The 21,541-nt window shown below is 42.6% G+C and overlaps 1 protein-coding gene across 8 annotated transcripts in view; it reads left to right on the top strand.

Moving 5' to 3' along the window:
* The window catches only part of TAMM41 (TAM41 mitochondrial translocator assembly and maintenance homolog), a 60,443-nt gene extending 39,560 nt beyond the window's left edge, over positions 1-20,883 (top strand). For 3 of the 8 annotated variants that reach the window (XM_045063320.1, XM_045063319.1, XM_045063323.1), the window contains 2 exons: positions 16-78; positions 10,973-11,106. In XM_045063320.1, coding sequence (XP_044919255.1) covers positions 16-78; positions 10,973-11,049 — 140 coding nt within the window. In that variant the 3' untranslated portion in view covers positions 11,050-11,106. Of the gene's footprint in view, positions 1-15; positions 79-865; positions 1,355-10,972; positions 11,151-15,935; positions 16,221-19,528 lie in introns of those variants that run through there. The other 5 variants (XR_006601560.1, XR_006601559.1, XR_001178932.2 and 2 more) reach the window with 5 other exon arrangements.
* The last annotated feature ends 658 nt before the right edge of the window (positions 20,884-21,541 follow it).

Raw genomic sequence — 21,541 nt, 5'->3', positions numbered from 1 at the left:
GGTTTTCTCTCACAGGGCTTTCAGCAATTGTGAGACCTTCTAGTATGAAACAGAGCACCAAAGGCATTTTCACTGCTGGTAAGAACTTCCAAAAATCCATGGTTGGTTGTTTTTGGTTTTTTGTTTCTGTTTTTGACAAGACTTACATTTAATTCACAATGTAATGAAGGTTACAGGTAAAAATCTACACATAAAGCGTGAAAAGGCCTATAACACAAATGTACATATTGCTATACAAAGCTCCTATCACCATTTGCTACCCTCGTCTCCTGTGTGTGTTACCTGGGCCGAGTCCTGGGTTATAAGAGCTCTCTTTCAAGGGAGGGGACAGGGAAGAGCCTCTGAACCAACACCTAAAAACATCGTCTTAGAGACATTAGTTATTTGCAAAGTAAAATCATTTCCTTCTTGAAGATCTAGGCTTAATGTACCTGTTGGATCAAAGGTCTCAGTATTCCTGATTAAAATGTAAAGCTGTATCTGTATCCTGCAAGTACTTCTGAAGTGCTAAATTATGACGGTCATGAACTAGGACATAGCACTGGTGTACAGACTGGCAAAACAGCACTGTCATCAGTCTGAAACAGTCAAAACCATGTAAGGTACTGTTGGAAGCCTTACTGCCTCTCTCAGTTTTCCAAATAACTCCTTGTATGCAGGTTATCCCCTCATTTTAGGATTTATGGAAGTCACATGTGCGGATCGTTACCAAAGCAGCAGTACCTTGCCCTTCCACACACTCCCCGACCCCTGCATTTTCACCTTTCCAGAGACACCTGCTGCTAACTCTCCTAGTGGATCGGTTTTATTTCCACTGCCAGTTTGCTAAATAGTATGTGTATACTGCCGCCTCTCTCCTTTTCAGTTGTTGGCATCATCTGTGGACTTCTCACTGTGGCAGATTAGAATTCAGCTCTTGTACCCACCAGGCCACACATGCTCACCCCTCCCATCCCTCAGTCCTCGGGTAGTTACTGTGAACCTTCGGTGAAGCCAGTTGTCAGCATTTACAACATATGAGTCTCTAACTGTGATTCATAGGTGAGCCGTATCATACACTTTTCCTTCCCTGCACAACTTTGTTTTCCCATGGAGATTGTCTTCCCCTGTCTTTTGGGAGGGATCCCCTATCTTCCCATCTCTTATGTCTTTTACTTTTGTGGTGTATACTTGCATTTTGATGAAGCATGCCTCCAGTAACTTCCTGAGTAAGGATGCAGGGAGGCAAATCGGGAGACTGTGTATAACTAGAAATCTCGTTAGCTAATCCTTACAGATAATGGACATTTAAGCTGGAGATAGAAATCATTTCTTTAAGAATTTTGATATCATGGGGCGCCTGGGTGGCTCAGTGGGTTAAAGCCTCTGCCTTCGGCTCAGGTCATGGTCCCGGGATCAAGCCCTACGTCTGGCTCTCTGCTCAGCAAGGAGCCTGCTTCCTCTTCTGTCTCTGCCTACTTGTGATCTCTCTCTGTCAAATAAATAAATAAAATCTTTAAAAGAATAAGAATTTTGATATCATTATTCCAATTATCATCTCATTTGAGGATTGCTCTTGAGATCCAGAGCCATTCTCAATCCTTTGTGTATGTTCTTTCTGGAAGCTGGTTAGGTCTTCACTTGCCCCCAGGGCTCTGATATTTCTCATTAATATGCTTTGATAATGTATCTGTTCTTATCTACTTTACTGGGTACTCATTGGCCTTTCATTTTGGAAACTTAGAAAATAAGAATATAAGAAATTTTTCTTTTATTGTTTTTTTACCTTCTTCCCATCTGTTTTCTCTCTTCTCTTTCTGGAACTCCTTTTATTCAAATATTAGACCTCCTTGAAGAGCCCTTTGGCTTTCTTTCTTTTTTCTCCTGTTTTTGATTTCTGTCTTTTTGCTCTGCTTTCTAGGAGATTTTCTCAACTTTAGCTTCCAACCCTTCTTGAGTATTTCTGCTATTATATTTTTAATTTTCAGGAGCTCTATCTGTGTTCTTTTTTATTCTCTGAATGTACATTTTTTTTTTATTTTTTTAAAGATTTATTGGGGCGGATGCCTGGGCGGCTCGGTTGGTAGCGTGACTGCCTTCGGCTCAGGTCATGATCCTGGAGTCCCGGGATCGAGTCCCGCGTCGGGCTCCCTGCTTGGCAGGGAGTCTGCTTCTCCCTCTGACCCTCCCCCTTCTCATACTCTCTCTCTCTCAAATAAATAAATAAAATCTTTAAAAAAAAAAAAAAGATTTATTGGGGTGCGTGGGTGGCTCAATGGGTTAAAGCCTCTGCCTTCGGCTCTGGTCATGATCCCAGAGTTCTGGGATCAAGCCGCACATCGGGCTCTCTGCTCAGCAGGGAGGCTGCTTCCCCTTCTCTCTCTCTGCCTACCTCTCTGCCTACTTGTGATCTCTGTCTGTCAAATAAATAAAATCTTAAAAAAAAAAAAGATTTATTTATTAGAGTGAGTGTGTGCACATACGTGTGCACATGAGCAGGGGAAGGGGCAGAGGGAGAGGCAGAGAATCTCAATCAGATTTCATGCTGAGCACAGAGCCCCATGTGGGACTTGAGCTCATGATCCTGAGATCATGACCTGAGCTGAAATCAGAAGTCAGACGCTTACCCAACTGAGCCACCCAGGAGCCCCAGAATGTATATATATATTTTTTAATTTAAATATTCTGTTCTTGTCTTAGAGGCTTAAGCATTTGAACATATCTTTGGATATTGCCACATTGCCCTCCGGAGTGGTTACATCAATGTATAGGTCTACTAGCAGGAAATTAGTGTTCTCTTTTCTCCCCATTTCTCTCCAACACTTGGTATTGTCAAATGATGGACTTTCCTGACTCAGTCTTTCTTTATGTGACCATCTACTGAGCCTCTCTAATGTGTCAGCCATGCAGGATACAAAAATGAACACAACATCATTCTGCCTTCAAGGAGTTCGTTTTCTAGAAGGGGAGGCAGATGTGTGAATAGAAATTTGCAATACTGGGTGATAGATGGCGTAGAGGTAATACAAAGTAGGGAATACTCTTTCAGCCTGATTCTGATCCCTGGGCTGAGATTGCCCAGGGAAGTGGGTTTGGTCACCCTCTTACCTCTCACCCCAATGGATACCCAGCTATGTTTGGCCCCAAGGACACAGTGCTGCCCCTCCTGAGTCTTTGGAAAGATTTAGCCAAAAATGCAACAAAGATTTAGTAGCCCATGTGCTGAAAATCTTCCTACTATACAGAAGTACATAGCTTTGCATTTCCAGTTCACATAGTCTTTTTATCTATGTTCCTGCTGGTTTATCCTGGCAAGGCTATAGATGAGGTGTTTTTGTTTGCTTGGGTGGTTCAGGCTATTAATCTGTGATTTGCATGATTGCAGCTTCTTGGGTGAGGCTGAATGCTTTAGGTCTTTCTTTCTTTCTCCACCCCGCCCCCCATTTGGGGCTGTTTGGCCCATAAGGAATTATTGGATTTATGGACTTTTTTTTTAAGCTGTGATCAGGTGTTATGGGTTTTTTTAATTTTTCTTTTCTTTTAGAAATACATATTAAAATTTTTACAGATGAAATGACAGGATGTTTGGGTTTTGCTTGGAAAAAAACATAGTGGAGGGAAGTGGGTTGGGGTAGATGACACAATATTCTCCCTGAATTGATAAATTGTTGAAGCTGAGTGAAGAAACATGGGACATATTCTACTCTTCTTTTATAAGTTTGAGTTTTTGTCTAATAAAATGTTTTTAGAAATCCGTCATCATCACCTCTTGACGCTTCAACGTGAAATGAATCTTTGGTCCTCTTTCCACTTGTTATTTCCAGTGGCCAGCAGAGGGCAGCGGGTGATACAAACTGCAGCCGTTTTCCTGTGGCTGGGCTAGTACCCAGTGTTCCTTCCTGCGTGTGCTCACTGCCTACTTCCCTTTCCTTTCTAAAGATGCCTTATTGGATCATGGAAGGCCAAAATACCTGAATGTATGCAGACTGCTCTGCAGGTGCAGAAACTGTGGAAAGTGATGGGCATCCCTTCAAAGTGTGGGTTTACTTACCTTGTGCTCTGGCTTCTCTGGTTTTATGGTGCTTGTGGGCTGTGAAGTTGACCCAGGCCAAAGGCCTAGAGCCTGGAGCTCATATTCCAATATAACTACTGTGACTTGGGCAAGTCACCCAATTTTTTTTTTTAGTTTTAATTTCATAGAGATAATTATACCTGCCTCACCAGGTTGTGAAAATTACATCTTACGATAAACAAACCCATCTAGCACTGTACATGGACTTTCTCTTTTTGGTACCATTACCTAAAAGTTTCCTGACCCCTCTTTAGAATAGGCCTCTTTGGGGGGGTGGCTGGGTGGCTCATTTGGTTAAGCGACTGCCTTTGGCTCAGGTCGTGATCTCCTGGGATCGAGCCCCTCATCAGGCTCCCTGCTCAGTGGGGAGCCTGCTTCTCCCTCTCCCTCTGCTGCTCTGCCTGCTTATGCTCTCTCACTCTTTCTGCCAAATAAATAAATAAAAATATTTTTAAAAAGAAAGAAAGAAAAGAAAAAAGAATAGGCCTCTTTGCAGTGTCATATTCAGATGACATTTGCTGACCCATTAACCAGGTCTCCAATTGTAGTAAACTAGCAACGAAAGGCCCCAAGTGGCTGGTTTACTGTTTCTTTTCCCTCTGACTTCACAGCAAGTTTCAGAACCTTTATGCTTCTGCATGTTTTCCTTAGAAGCATCTCATTGTGGTCATAGCTGTCACACTGCTCACTTTGCTAAGGCAAGACCCTCAAAGTTCTACTTGTGTTCAGTTTTTCAGCTGGCTGATCCATCATGTGACGGGGGAGAACCTGTGTATTTGATGGAGTTTGTATTCCATAGAAGCCATTCTCACCCCTCCCCTTTCTCACCATCCCACTCAGTGGGGGTGAAAAGGAAGGTTCAGTCTTCCCCTTTAGCTAGTGAATACCTTTTATATTCAAGTTCAGTTCAGAGAGAGCACTAACCAAGGAGCTCCGCTTGGGGTCAGAAGACCTGGATTTGAGTTGTAGCAACTTATTTTTCACTCTCTAACCCTGGCATGTTAGTTAGTCCTCCTTCCTTAAAGTGGAAGGGATACTAATACCCAAGCCACTATGAGTTCAGCATGTCCAGTATGAACCTAGTAGGTGCTTTATAAATTTGGGTGAGTCTAGATCTAAACAACTCTATATTCCTAGACAAGATAGAGGCCAGGAATCTATAACCAGCCCAGAGGATTGCCTTTTCTCATAAAGTGTGTTAGATAACACAGTTGCCTGTTCTCATGTGGTCTGACACTCTGTCTTTATTAGTTCCCTCAATCCCTTCATCAGATACACCCATGTTCAAAGTTGAGTACAGAAATGCCTCCAAACCCAAACACTTTTTCCCCCTTTTAGCCTAACTCACCAACAGCTCAGGAGAAGTGAAAGGCCATTTAGTCTCCTGATACTTGTCTTCTCTTCTTTTCATGGTAGCAGCAGATGGCATCACTTCTCAGACTGGTCACAGAAGACCAGCAAAGCAAAGTGTTGTATTCTGATCAGCAACAGCCTTCACATTACTAACCTGTCTGAGTCTTCTGGTATGGGAATAGGAGAGAGATGGGAGATTTAGTGATAAGACTGAGAAGTAAGCAGCAGCTGGTGAAGGGAGCCTGAAAAGCCAGGCAGAGGAATTCAGAGTTTATTTTTGAGGGTGGAGGGAAGCCAAGGAAGGACTGTAGAAAGACTTCAATGGCTAGAGAGTAGAGAGCAGATGGAAGGGAAATAACATTCTTGCTCAGGAAACTGATTAGCTGTGATTGCAGCCAGTCAGAGAGGAGCTGTGGTTGCCCCCTGAACTCAGGTCATTGCAGTACAGGTAGAGAGAAGAGATGCACACAGTATTTAGAGGTCAAGTTATCTGTTCCAGATGGTTGGAGGGATATGGGAAGTGAAGGAGAGAGAGGAGTCAGAGATAACTCCGTGTCTGGCTTGGGAAGTGGTGCCATTCCCAGAGGTGAGGGAGGTTGGGAGGATGATGAGCTTAATTTCTGAAATCTTGCTTTATTTTTCCCCACCTGACTTTCTGGTCAGTCAGAACTGACTCTGGGGACAAATACCTGTTTACCTCTCTAGCTTCAAAGGATTCACCTGAATTAACAAGACAGGTTTGATCTTGCTGAGAAGTTTCTGGCATGCCTGAAGGGTTCCTTACCAGCCCTTTCCTGGAACACAAGAGAATGGATTGTCAATTACCCTCCGCTTCTGATTTCTTATAACTAAAGTACTTCTTCCATTTTTTGGTATCTACACGTTAAATAAGAAGAACACATAATAATAATTAAGGGTTTTTTTTCTAATGATTTGCTTATTACTTAACCTGAGAGTCCTTTTAATATAAGTTTGTACTTCTGCTTCAAGAGATCTTCTTTGTAGATAATATCTAATTGTGGTTAGAAAATAATTGGAAGAATGTTTGGGGGCTTACTGATTTTCCCTCCTAAATATCTGAAATGTAGAATTATGGGAAGGGAGAGACCTCTCACAACCTACTCATATTGCTGCCTCATATTGTTTCCTGGAGAACCATGTCTGTCACTGGACGCATCTTATTTAAGGTCACACAAGGACTTGTGGTCTTACATGTGTAGTAACTTTGCTGCAGGTCATGTGAAACAGGCTGAAAATGAACAAAAGTAAAACTTGAGGATCCAGATATTGAAGTGGATTTCTATACACTTCCAAAAAAGACTTGACTTTAGATACTAGTCAAAATTTATAATGACTCACTTTCAGTGGATAAAGATGTCTCTAAAGACATTGTTATCTATAGAGGTGTTGCATCTTTATCCATTGGGGAAGGAGCAAAGACGAGGATGATTGTTCTTTTTTTTTTTTTTTTTTTTTTTTTTTTAGATTTTATTTATTTATCAGAGAGAGAGAGGGAGAGAGCGAGCACAGGCAGACAGAATGGCAGGCAGAGGCAGAGGGAGAAGCAGGCTCCCCGCTGAGCAAGGAGCCCGATGTGGGACTCGATCCCAGGATGCTGGGATCATGACCTGAGCCGAAGGCAGCTGCTTAACCAACTGAGCCACCCAGGCGTCCCGAGGATGATTGTTCTTAAAGTTTCTCTCTTAGCAGACTGTCTTCCCTAAAGACACATTCTAAATGCAGACTTCCTAAATCATCATCCTTTTCTCTAGAAAGTGAGCAGAAACCAAAAGTAGGCTTAATGTAAGCCAAGTAGAATTCTGAGGATTGTGAACTCTGTGAGAGCAGAGACTATAAGCATAACCTCAACATCTAGTTCAATGTCTTTTATATTATTTAGATGCTTAATAAGTACTGGTTCAGTGTATTTCAGTGACTGAGTAAATGAAAGATTCTAGGTTTTCTGGTAGTAGGAAAAAAATCTCCATAGATACAGAAAAGTGCACAAATCATAAATTTGGTGAATTTTCACCAAGTAAACATGCCCATGAACCTAGGGCCAAGATGAAGAAATAGAATAGGACTGTCCCCCAGATGGTGTGTCAGTCATAGTCACTAGTCCTCCAGGAGTAACTACTCTCTGACCTCCAATTCCATGCTTCTATTGTGCCCATTTTTGAACTTTAGATAAATCTGTAGTCTCCCAGGCCTTTCACTCCTCTTTACATCAGTGAGATTTAACATGGTGTTGGAAGCAGCGATAGTTCATTTATCTTCATTGCACCAAACCCATTGTATGATTATACCAGTTTATCTACTCTCCTTTAATTGTTTCTTGGAGTGTCCAGTTTGGGGCCCTTACCAGTAGTGCTGCTGTGAACATTTTTGTGACTGTCTTTTGGTAAGCAAACGTATACATTTCTCTTAGGTACATACTTGGGTAGAATACAGCATCCTAGTGTATGTGAATGTTCTTCTTTGGTAATACTATCAAACAGTTGTCCACATTCTACTCCCACTAGCTGAGCTCTAGGTGCATCTCCTCCTCACCTAATACTCTGTGTCTTTTTCATTATAGGAACTCCAGTAAGTGAGTAGTGGCATCATATTAGAGTTTTAATTTCCATTTTCCTGATGACTCATGAAGCTGGGCACTTGTTCATGTTTATTTGGATATCCTCTTTTGTGAAGTGCCTATTCCAGTGTTTTTGTTGTTTTTCTCTTGAATTGTCTGCCTTTTCTTACTGAATTCCTTATTTGGTCTGGATACAGGTCCTTTGATATATGAAATGCAAAAGTCTCCTACTTGGGGGTCTGTCATTTCACTTTCTTGATGGTGTCTTTTGATGAAAAGGCATTCTCAGTTTTATTCAATACAATTTGTCAGTTTTGTCCTTTATGGGTAGCATTTTGTGCCCTGTGTAGGAAAGGTTGCCCACCACAACTTCATGGGGTTTTAGTTTTCCACTTGTGTTGCAGTTAGACTATTAAGGCAGAAAGGATCCTTCATTCCAGTCTATTGGCTCTTAACTTTCTGCAAATCCTGGCTCCCTGTGAAAACCCAACGAAATCTGTACCGTTGGCACAGAAGTGCATGCATGCACACACACAGCAAACTTTCCTGGTTTCCTCCTAACTTGCCTGCAGACCAGTGTTGAAACCTGCCCACAGCCCCCTGTCAGGGAATCCTGAACTAGTCCAACCAGTCTCTTTGCAGATGAGGAAGTTGAAGCCCAGAGAGGGTGTGACACACTGTAAGTTTATGGCCCAGTTGGGACTAGAATTCAGGTCTCTTGACTCCTATTCCAGTGCTCTTTCTTTTTTTTTTTTTTTTAAGACTTTATTTATTTGACAGACTGAAATCACAAGTAGGCAGAGAGGGAGGCAGAAAGAGAGAGAAGGCTCCCTGCTGAGCAGAGAGCCCAATGCGGGGCTCGATCCCAGGACCCCGGGATCATGACCTGAGCTGAAGGCAGAGGCTTTAACCCACTGAGCCACCCAGGCGCCCCTCCAGTGCTCTTTCTAACACAGTTCCCTGCTACGGTCTTTTTAAGAATCTCAGGCAGAGCTGTCAAAGGGAGAGACTTTTTTTTTTTTTTAAGATTTTATTTATTTGAAAGTGAAAGAGAAAGAGAGAGAGCATAAGCCGGGGCAGAGGGAGAGGGTGAAGCAGACTCCCTGCTGAGGAGGGAGCCTGATGTGGGGCTCAATCCCAGGACATCATGACTGGAGCTGAAGGCACACACTTAACTGACTGAGCCACCCAGGTGCCCCAATGAAGGGAAGTTTCTATGCAGTAGCAACAAAATATGGCTGCATGGTGACACTGAGGTACTTTAGATATCTACCTTAAATGTTAAAGTCCAGCATGTCTGTATGTAAGGTTTATGAAGTTGAGCTGGGACTTATCATGGCCAGTGCACCTTCCTCTAGCTGTGACTTAGTGCCCTGGGGTTGCTGTGTTGAACCTTACTGTATGTACCTACCTGTGTTCTGCTTAGTGTCTTGATTGGTTCTGGCTGGAATATTAAAAAGCACCTTACGTAAGAAGTTTCCAGTCTCAATGCTCAAGTGGATGAGGTTCGCCAAAGTGGTTGCTCCAGGGAGAAAATTAAAAGAGGTGGAGGCAGGGAAAGGAGCTCTGAGTTTCTTGACTAGGCTCAGTTCGTTTGCAAGCTGGGCCAGAGTTTCTGGAAGTATTTGCTAACAGTTTTCCTGGTCTGCAGCCTTTTTACCTGCCACTGCCTCTTCAAAGATTCTAAGTGGACTGGGCAGCTTACAGGTAACAGGCCCAGGTATTTTCAAGAGACTACTCAAACCCCAATGCTAGCAGTCTCCAAATTCAGTCCTGTTACCTCATCCACAATGCCTACCTGTGCTTAAAGTGCACTGCCAGAGGTGTGCATTTCAGACTGGCAGCACAAACCACAATTCCTATCTCTTGGGGAAAAAGACCGTTTGGATCTTTGAGCCACACCCTGAAACACAGACTAAGTGATCTCATCCTCAGTACAAAGGAAGTCGAGCCCATAATACCATCTGCAAATAGGCTCCAATTAGACCTGACAGACAAATAGCATCCCCATATTCTACCCCATTTTACTTCTGTCCCATTAGCTCCCAGAGAGTCTCTTCTCCAGTTTCATCAGCTGCTTGTGATTAATGAGGTGAGGGGTGCTAGAAGGTCAGATATCTCAATGAGGTACATCTGTTCCATCATTTCAAAAGCATTTACTGAGTCCCTACTATGTGATAGGGATACAGAGATGAGTGGGACGAGCTCCCCGTCCTTGAGGAGCCCCCAGTCTAGGTGCAGGGACAGATCAGTAAGCTGATGAACACCACACAGTGTGGTTAAGTGTGTATGAGAGGTCAGCACAGGTGCTGTTCTGGGACCAGGAGGAGCTGTGTCTGAATTGGCCTGGGTTGTCCAGGGAGGCATTTCTGTAGAAGGAATCTGAAAGGGGTTGAGGAGTGTACCCGCAGAAAGTGATAGAATGACATTTGTTCTGGGCAGACTGGTGACACACGCAGCTACACAGCAGCAGGGAGCTGGGTTGGGGTGGTCGGAATGCTGGCATAGAAAGGAAGCTGAGGACATCCAGTTAGTTACATACAGAGTTTTGTCTTTGTTTTCCTTTCTCCTCTAAAAGAGCTACTCAAGTCAAAGGTTGATGATAGACCTGTGAGTCAAAAGATTCACTTACTCCAGGGGCACCTGGGTGGCTCAGTGGGTTAAGCCTTAGCCTTCAGCTTGGATCATGGTCTCAGGGTCCTGGGACTGAGCCCCGTGTTAGGCTCTCTGCTCAGCAGGGAGCCTGCTTCCCCCCCCCCCTCTCTCTGCTGCCTCTCTGCCTACTTATGATCTTTCTCTCTCTGTGTCAAATAAATAAATAAAATCTTAAAACAAAACAACAACAAAAAAAAACGGTCTCCTGGGCTTCCCAGTCATCCCATTACTGCTCCACTCCAAAGTTAGGTCTCTGATTAGAATATCATGGAAGCTCCAGCTGAGTATGTAGTCAGCAAGCACCAATTTTTTCACCATCTTTTCTCTTTGTCTTTTAGGTGTGAAGAAAACAGTGGTTTATAGTTCACTAAAGCTACACAAAATGTGGAAAGGATGGCTAAGGAAAACATCCTGATTTTGCTTTTATATGTGTTACGTATAGATTAATAAAATGATCCTTTTTCACAGCACAGTATTTGTTACCTTGACGCACTGCTTGAATTTGAAGATATCTAGGTTTGTATAATATTTGAATTTGAAATGTATGTGTTAGACATTTATCCAAGGGACCCAAATACCTTTGAGGACAAGCAAATGAATAGTTTCACAGGCCCGGGTGGGAATCTGTGAAAGTACTTTTGGCTAGCAAAGGATTGAATAGAACAGGGAAAATGACCTAATGTTCATTCAAGGCCTACACACCAGGTGTGATACATGAACTGCTTCTTTTGATCCTTACCCTACTTCTACAACATAGATATGAGTCCTGCTTTTTTATAGCCAAGGAAACTGAAGGTAAAGAAGTTAACCAACAGAGGGGCACCTGGGTGGCTCAGTGGGTTAAAGCCTCTGCCTTTGGCCCAGGTCATGATCCCAGGGTCCTGGGATCGAGCCCCACATCTGGCTCTCTGATCAGCAGGGAGTCTGCTTCCCTTCCTCTCTCTCTGCCTGCCTCTCTGCCTACTTGTGACCTCTGTCTGTCAAATAAATAAAGAAAATCTTTAAAAAAAAAAAGAACAAGTTAACCAACAGAGACACCTCGGTGGCTCAGTGGGTTAAAGCCCTGCCTTCAGCTCGGATCATGATCTCAGGGTCCTGGTAATTGAGGCCTGCATCGGGCTCTCTGCTCAGCAGGGAGCCTGTTTCCCCTCCTCTCTCACTCGCTCTCTGCCTACTTGTGATCTCTGTCAAATAAATAAATTTTGAAAATCTAAAAAATAAATAAATAAAAAAAGAAGTTAACCACAGACCCACTGGCCCACAGCCCTCAAACTAGTACATGGCTTAGCTGGGACTTGATTCAAGCCTGTTTTACTCAAAAGACCAGTATTACATCCCACTTGAGGCCTCACCTGCAAGATATGAATAATTCTTTCCTGGTTTATTCAGACGATTTCTATGATTATTTTCAGTTATTACTGACCATGGAGCTAAAGACATGGAGCTATGGTTTCTTCTGTACCATTTCTATTCTGTGTCTTGAGATCAAGTGGAAGAGCAGAAAATGTCTTCCTAGAATGAGCTACTTCTGGAGAGATGATGCATGATACGTCAGAATTTATGGCAAACTTAGACACCATTTATACTTCTTCACTTTACAGGTGGGATAAATAAGGCCCAGAAAGGCGGTGACTTCCAAAGTCACATCTATTTGTCGACAGCCTAGACTAAAACTTGCATCCCTACATCCTACTTAATCCCCTTTCACTCAGCCTGTTCTACCCACCCAGCATGTAAGTAAATTATAACAAGGCCTTGGATTTCAGTAGCTTTTACAAGATCAGGAAAAATAAAATCCCTCAGCTCAGTATTATTTTCAGAAATCACAGGACCCCTGACCCTATGTAACTCCAAACTCTAACTTGAATTTAACTGCCCTCAACCCCTTCTTGTATAACTAACCTACTCTAACAAATGGGCAGGAGATAGAGGAATGTCTTTCCCTGGAATTTCAGGTTACAATGGGTTGTGTAGAAATAGATCAGACGTTATGGCCAGTGGAAAAGCCAGGAGAAGACTAAAGGCTCTCAGGGAGGAGAATTTAATTCAACTGGTTAATTCAGTGTTGCTAAGCAACATTAGGTTGGAAGGAGATGGGATTGGCCAAGATAACCATACTTGTGATCCTGAGTAAGGATGCTTGTAGTACATCAAGTGGGGAAGACAGAATTTATCCTCATAATAGAAGATTAGAAGTGGTTGTTGCATGAAGACAAGTTCATTCATTCATTCATTCAGTCATTTAACAAATATTTAATAAATATTGTGTGTCAGGAACTGAAGCTTAATGAATAAGACATTGTCCCAAATCTAAGGATCTTAAAATGCAGTAAAGTAGTCAGGTAAGTAAATTGGGAATTATATTTATCTGATAAATGCTTAATTATAGAGGTAACTATAGGGTGCTTTGGAGATGCCTAAAAGTAATGGCAAATACTGGTTGAGCCCTGACAATGTCAGGCAGTATTCTAAGCACTTTCTATAGATTTATTCATTTAATCCCCACCACAGCCTTATATAATAGGCTCTCTATATTATATATATTATATTATATTATATAATAGGGACTCTTATTATTCCCTAACTTATGCCAGGGGAAACACAGGCACAGAAGAGTGAGGCCTGGCATACCGTTTCAAAGCTGGTAGATGACAGCCAGGATTCAAAACTGGGCCATCAGTTCACAGAGCCCTCCCTCTTAACCTCTGAGTTAGAATATCTTTCAATCACTTTGTGTTTGCACAGTTTGAAGAGAAGGAGCAAACGATGCCCAGCCCATTACTTTAAGAACAAGTAGGCGTTACCCCGAGGAGAAGGAAGAGTATCCAGACACAGAGAAGTGCTTGTTCAAAAGCCCTGAATGAAGAGATCACAGTGTGTCTAGGGAACTAAATTTAGCTCAAGATGAATAAAATGCCAGGCAGATGCTGTACAGAAGTGAGGACGGAGAAATAACAGAGCCCAGATCATAAAAGGTCTTACTGAAGCCTGTCAGTGTATTAATCATTATCCCCAGAGCAGTGGAAAGCCAGTGAGAGATCTGGGGGCTGGAGGGTGGCAAAACTGTATTTGCATTTTATAAAAATCATTATGGTTGCAACATGAAGAATGGATTAGAAGAGGCAAGACTAGGGACACCTGGGTGGCTCAGTTGGTTGGATGACTGCCTTCGGCCCAGGTCATGATCCCAGAGTCCCAGGATCGAGTCCCACCTCAGGCTCCCAGCTCCATGGGGAGTCTGCTTCTTCCTCTGACCTTCTCCTCGCTCATGCTCTCTCTCACTGTCTCTCTCTCGAATGAATGAATAAAAATCTTAAAAAAAAAAAAAGAGGCAAGACTATGGGGTACCTGGGTGGCTCAGCCAGTTAAGCATCTGACTCTTGATTTTGGCTTGGGTCGTGATCCTCAGGGTTGTGGGATTGAGCCCTGCCTCAGGCTCTGCGCTTAATGGTTGGTCTGTTAGAGATTCTCATTCTCCCTTCCCCCGTGCTCGCACTCTAAATAAATAAATAAAATACTAAAGAAAAAATGCCAAGATTCTGGCTAAGGAAACTGGGAACAGTGGTGTGCTATTTCCCAAGCTGGGGATTCAGGAGGAGGCACAGATTTGGGGTGGCATCATAAATTCGGGACTGGGCATGCTGAATTTGGGATGTCTGTGGATGTTCAATAGACATCGGTTACATAGGTCAGAAGCTGACAGTGTAACTGTGAGAGTTGGCAGGTATTAGATGAGGGAGTGGGTGAGATTTCCCCAGGAAGTCTGTAGAGTATGAAGACAGGAGAGCCAAGCTCACAACACTGGGAAATGCCAACATGAAAGGAGCAGGCAGAGAAAGCTAAGGAATAAGGAGAGATCAGAAGAAAACTAGGAGAACAAGATGTCAAGTCATACAGGAGATGGTGAGGAAGAATTAAATTGTATTACTATTCCCAGTAAGAATCTCTTTTCCCTCCCTGCAGCCCCTACCCTATAGGATGACTAATTTTCCTACCTCCAAGGACCTCAGGGTGGCCTTATGACTTTTCTTGGCCAATGAAGAATGGGACTGACATGTCACTTCTGAGCAAAAACTTTAAGAGCCAGCCCAAAGTTTATCATGTCTCATTTTCCCTCTGCCACAGGACTGGGAGTGCTCCCCATAGAGCCTGCTCCCTCGGCACAGGTTCTCTTTTGAGTTGGGACGGTCAAGAAAGGTTTTGTGCAGTCGGTTGGTATCCTGAGTTTTGACAAGGGCAGCAAGGCATTAATTAGAGAAATTATTTTTTCCAACAAATGGTGCTGGGACAATTAAGTAGCCACATCAAAAGAAAGAAATCAAACCTCTACCTCCCACCATATATAAAAATCAACTCAAATGGGTCAAAGCGTAAATATAACAAATGAAAGTATAACACTCGTAGAAGAGAACATGATTAAATCTTCATAACCTTGGATTAGCCAATGGCTTTTTAGACCAGACACCAAAAGCACAAGCAACAAAAGAAAAAATAGATAAATGGGTCTTCATCAAAATTTAAATCTTGTTGGGTGCCTGGGTGGCTCAGTGGATTAAAACCTCTGCCCTCAACTGGGTCGTGGTCCTGGGATCAAGCCCGGCATTGGGCTCTCTGCTCAGTGGGGAGCCTGCTTCCTCCTCTTTCTGCCTGCCTCTCTGCCCACTTGTGATCTCTGTCAAATAAATAAATTAAATCTTTAAAAAAAAAATAACTTTAAATCTTGTGTTCAAAAGACACCACCAGGAAGTTTAAAAGACTACCCACAGGGGCACCTGGGTGGCTCAGTGGGTTAAGCCTCTGCCTTTGGCTCAGGTCATGATCTCAGGGTCCTAGGATAGAGTCCCAAATTGGGCCCTCTGCTTGGCAGGGAGCCTGCTTCCTCCTCTCTCTGCCTGTCTCTTTGCCTACTTGTGATCTCTCTCTGTCAAATAAATAAATAAAATTAAAAAAAAAAAAAAAGATTACCCACAGGGCACCTGGGTGGCTCAGTTGATTAAGCAACTGCCTTCAGCTCAGGTCATGATCCTGGAGTCCTGCACTGGGCTCCCAGCTCCATGGGGAGTGTGCTTCTCCCTCCGACCTCCTCCTCACTCATGCGCTCTCTCTATATATATATATCACTCTCTCTTTCAAGTAAATAAATAAGTAAAATCTTTTAAAAATAAATAAAAGACAACCCACAGAAAAATGGGAGAAAGTAATTGTGAATCATACATTTGATAAGGCGCTGTACTTAGAATATATAAAGACATTTGCAATGCAATAAATACATAATCAACCATATTTTAAAATGTCCAAAAGGTCTGGATACACATTCCTCCAAAGAAGATACATGAACAACCAATAAGTACACGAGAAGATGCTTGACATTAGCCATCAGGATCGCTTCTCGGCCTTTTGGCTAAGATCAAGTGCATTAGCCATCAGGAAAATGCAAATTGGACCATGAGAAACCACTTTTATACCCACCAGGGTGGCTATCATCAGAAGACAGAAAATATCAGGTAGTGGTGAAGATATGAAGAAACGGGAACCCTCATACACGCTGCTTGCGGGAACATCACAGCTGCTGTGGAAAACCGGCTGGTAACTTCTCAAATGGTTAAACACAGACTTATCACATGATCCAGTAATTCCACTGAAAACATGTACTTGCACAAAAACTTGGACAAGAATATTCATAGCACCATGATCCACAATAGCCAAGAAGTGCGAATAACCCAATATCCGTCACTAATGAATGGACAGATAAAACGTGGTATATCCCACACAATGGAGTATGATTCAGCATTAAGAAAGAACAAAATGGGGCACCTGGATGGCTCAGTGGGTTAAGCCTCTGCCTCCAGCTCAGGTCATGATCTCAGGGTCTTGGGATCGAGCCCCACATCAGGCTCTCTACTCAGGGAGCCTGCTTCCCCCTCTCTCTCTGCCTACTTGTGATCTCTCTCTCTGTCAAATAAATAAATAAAAATCTTTAATAAAATAATAAATAACAAAGTTCTGACAACAAATGCTACCACCTGGAGGAACCTTAAAAACATGCAAGGTAAAATAAGCCACACATGACATATTGAAGGATTTGGTATTATATTAAATGCTCAGAAGAGACAAATATAGAAAGAAAGTAGATTAGTGGTTTACCTATGGCTGGGAGTAGGTAATGGGGGGCTTGGGAGTGAGAGCTAAGAGATGCAGGGTGTCTTACGGTTTTTTAAAATGTTCTAAAAGTGATTTTCTTGGTAGATGGCTGCACAACTCTGAATATACTATAAACCATTGAATTGTGCTTAAATTCAGTGGTTAGAGTACATTAAATGGTAAGTTGTATGGTGTGTGAATCATATATCAGTGTTTTAAAATGGGAGAAATGGGGATGCCTGGGTGACTCAGTTAAGTGTCTGCCTTCGGCTTTGGTCATGATCCCGGGGTTCTGGAGTCGAGTTCCAAGTCAGGCCCCTTACTCATCAGGGAGCCTGCTTCTCCCTCTGCCTGCCGCTGCTCCTGGTCATGTCCACACACGTACATGCACTCTCTCTCTCTCTGACAAATAAGATCTTTTAAAAAATAAAAATAAATTTAAAATAAATAAAATGGAGGAAATGTTTCATGGAGGAGAAGGCCCTTGAGATGGTCTCAAAGGAATGTGAGGAGTAAGTGGAGAAAGAGCAAGTAAGAATGAGCACAAAGGCTGGGAAAAAAAGGAGGAGTCAGGGAGTGAGAAGTAGTACTGTGTGTGTGTGTGTGTGTCTAAAAATTTTAGGGGTTTTGTTTGAGGGTCTCACACTAGAACTTCCTGTCCTCTCTTTTTTTTTTTTTTTAAAGATTTTGTTTATTTATTTGACAGACAAAAATCACAAGTAGGCAGAGAGGCAGACAGAGAGAGGAGGAAGCAGACTTCCCACGGAGCAGAGAGCCTGATGCGGGGCTCAATCCCAGGACCCTGGGATCATGACCTGAGCTGAAGGCAGAGGCCTTAACCCACTGAGCCACCCAGGCGCCCCTTTCTGTCATCTCTTAAGTCAAACTAGTCTTGAGGACAAGGAGACAAATCTAAGTGTCATACTCTGTTTCCTCTCTAATGCTATGCCAAAGAAGACCTGGGTTAATAGCTACATTGCTCGTACCCCTCTACTAGAAGACAAGGTTCCTCAGCCTGCTCCCAGAGAGGTTGCTGGGACCTTTGAATTGAGAATCTATGAACCTCATCATGTGAGGAAGCAGAGCTAAAGTAATGGGCCATGGTGACATCCAATCTTACCTGACCGGTGTATCAAGTAGCAGGTTTCTCCCTATTCTTTTACAGAAATTGGAGACACAAGTATGATTCCTAAAACTGGAGCAACCTGGGGGGCCTGAGTGGCTCAGTCAGTTAAGTGGTTAAGCAGCTGTCTTCCGCTCAAGTCATGATTGCAGGTTACTAGGATCCACTCCCATATCAGTGTCCCTGCTCAGCAGAGTCTGCTGCTCCCTCTCCCTCTGCCCTTCCTCCCTGTTCGTGTTCTCGTTCTCTCTCTCTCTAATTAAAACAAACAACAACAAAAAAACAAAAACTGGAGCAACTTGTAAGAGGGAATTTGCTGTGATTACATATTTTCCTCCTTTAGTGTAGTTCTGTAGCCCATCAGCTGACAAGAGGCCCACAGACTTCAGTGTCCTTGTGCAAGTATGACACGCAAAAGCCTCAGTCTGTTAACACAGCTGCTGTCCTTGTGAAGGACAACCTAGCACTGGTGAGAAGTCTTAGGTGGATTCCCTGGGAGAACAGGCTCTACGAGAAGGGGGTCTGCCTGGAGGAGGTGTGTGGAAGCATGCTCTCAAGAGGTGAAGGTGAAGGCAGCCATGGGATCAGGCAGAGGGACAAGCTGAGCTGGGAAGCAGCAGCAACAGGGGCTTCAGTCATTCTTCCAGGGTAGCTCTGGAGCTGGGTGGCCTTGCAGGGTGGTCCCAAATCAAGACAAGCAGGCAGGCCTTACCAAGGCAACAACTGGTTATTGGATGTGGGGCCTACTACCCTTGGTGAGGCAACTCCCTTTGGCTGGTGACAGAGCTCACAGAAAGACTCAGCTGTGAGCCATCAGCCATCAACAGTCCCAGCAGCTGGAGGAACATTTGATCTGGTTCTGGAAGGAAATCTGAATGGTGCTGAAGTCCAAAGGGCCTTCTGGACCTTTTTTAGCTGGTAAAACCTCAGACCCACCCACCATAAAATATATACAGAAGAAATATTCAAACATGAAACATTTATATGCTAACACTCTTCTTGAGCACTTTTCTCTGAAAGTCTCACAGACCTCTTGCCCAATGTGGTCGCCACAAGACACATGTAGTCACAGAGCCCTTGAAATATGACTGGTCCAAATTGAGGTGGGAGGTAAGGATAGACTACACATCACAATTCAAAGACTTAGTATAGTAGAGTGTCCCATTAATAATTTTTTTAAAAGATTTTATTTATTTGAGAGCGAGTGAGAGAGATCATGAGCTGGGGGCAAGGAGAGACAGTGGGAGAGAAGCATACTCTCCGCTGAGTGGGGAGTCCCCTGTGGGGCTTGACCCAGGATCCCAGGATCATGACCTGAGCCAAAGGCAGACGCTCAACTGAGCCACCCAGGCACCCCTCATTAATAATTTTTTAATATTGATTGCATGTTGAAATAAGTATTTGGAATACGTTGGCCCAATATTATTAATATACTAATACTAGTATATGTAATACTAGTTATATGTATAATACTAATCGTATGTATAATACAAAACATATATTGTATGCAATATACAATACTAGCATTATTAATGCTATTATTAGTACTAATTTCACCTATTCCTTTTTATTTATTTATTTTTTATATGCTGCTAACCAATTGAAAATTAACACGTGTGGCTCCCATTAGAACTCCACTGAGCAGCACTGTCACGCACATTTTCTGACAGTCTGGACCTTGTGGGAAGAAGGTCTCTCTTCATTTGATGGCTGGTAAGAACTCTATTCATTTCTTGCAGTCACCCATACCTTGCCTGGAGTAAACTCTCACAAAATGTTATTCAGGAACATGACAATGCAGGAACATCCCATTCAGTTTCACTTACCTCTTTCAGATGCTGCTCCGTAATTTTGTTGGTCAGATTCTTAGTTTCCTCACAGATGGGAAAGAAGAAAGACGTGGGTGTGTCAAGGGTGTGTGAAAGGAAGTGGAGCTTACTAGGAGGTAGTGATATCCCGCAAAGAAAGCAAGTGGGCCAAGATCCCACACTAATGGCTAGTGTCCGTGCAGTCTTCAGAGCCACAAGAAATCTGTGAGTGTGTTCCTGGGCATTATCTAATTCCATCCTCACAAAGTACTGTGACATGTATATTTTCACTGGCCCTATGGGATTAGAAAGTCTGACCTGTTCCTTGGCCATTTGCATGTCTTTTATATTGAAAAATGATTGTAAGCGGATGAGTTGGGTTCCAGTCTAGGTCTTAGTTCAAAGATCAGGATGGAATTTTTTAATCAGATGCATCAACATAGTGATTTAAATACTTACTTCGACCTGATTTGATCCCTGATGGAAGATTCCATTTATGTTTTTCTTTTGTAAGCACACTCGAGTTGTTTAACATAAACTTATTATGCATCTTCCCTAACTCAGAGTTAATTTTAAGGTTTCCTTTTTGGGAGGACCAGATGCTGCAAATAATTTGTTTTTTTCCAAATTCTGGAGCTATTCCAGAATATGAAGCTAATCGAAGCAGATAACTGTGAATTCACTGGGAGGTGACCCATTTCCAATTCTGCAGGTCAGATGGGGGCGGATTTGAGGTCGTTTTTTCACTATTTTAATTAGGAATACAATCACAGCTAGCATAATTGTAGTGATGTCGATGGTTTCATTTAACTAGAACAACAAACATATGTTTTCCAGATATTTTTATTCAAGACCAAAAAAGCAAAAGATTTTTTTCCAATAAAAGAATGAGAATTTTAGAAATGTTTAACTCATTTATAAATGTAAAATACATTTTGTTTTAAAAATATGTACTAAGCAGGCTGTTTTCATCAGGTTGGCATGTGAACCTTAAACTATGTGATTATTTTATACATGATTACGTATGTACATATGATTATGTAGCTAACACTCTTCTCAACTTCTCCTTCCTTTATATTCACAGGACAGACGAAGAAGCATCTTCACTTTCCAGTTCTCAAATATTTCTACATAGTGTCAACATATTGAAAGGAAATACATATTCTCTCTATGCTTATGGCTCTGAGGAAAGTAATTATTAACTCAGAAAGCGACCCTGTTGTTTAAAGGGAAAAATGTGGCCTCTGGGTGTAATCAGACCTGGGTTCAAATCCTAACCCTCCTGCTTATCAGACCTCATTTATCTTCCAAGAAGTTGGACTTCCTCTTCTGGCAAATAGGGATAATCACTACTTTGCAAGGGTTGGCATGAGGTGCAGATTAACTCACTATGGTAGCATTTTATCCACCATAAAGCTTACATGCTTCTTTCTTGATGCATCCCAGTGAGTAAGAAGTGTGACTCCAATTCCAAAGGACCACAAGGAAGGATGGTAACACTGCACCAGTATCTCCTGGTGTCCTACACTTCACCTTAGCATCAAGTTCTCTATAATAACCCTGCAGGTAGGTGGTAATTGTCCCATCTGCTCCCTGCTCTTGTCACTGTACCTCTCAGATTTAAGCTCAAGTTTCTAGTATGCCAAGTCCTCAGTGGGCTTAGGGACAACATTTATTCTAATACTGTTTTCTTATCTGTAAAACAGCAGCAATGTTAATCCTGACATCACACAGTGGCACCTCAACCCCATTTTGGAGTTAGATTAGCTCTGAATACCTTTAGGATTGAATGGAACAACATGCCTAGTAACACCTAGCTCATCACAGCAGGATCT

Source organism: Mustela putorius, unplaced genomic scaffold (genome assembly GCF_011764305.1).
Source record: "Mustela putorius furo isolate JIRA1106 unplaced genomic scaffold, ASM1176430v1.1 tig00003850_pilon_pilon_pilon, whole genome shotgun sequence".
Taxonomy (NCBI): Eukaryota; Metazoa; Chordata; class Mammalia; order Carnivora; family Mustelidae; genus Mustela; species Mustela putorius.
The sequence above is the reverse complement of the archived record's forward strand: the minus strand, read 5'-3'. Positions and strand labels throughout refer to the sequence as shown.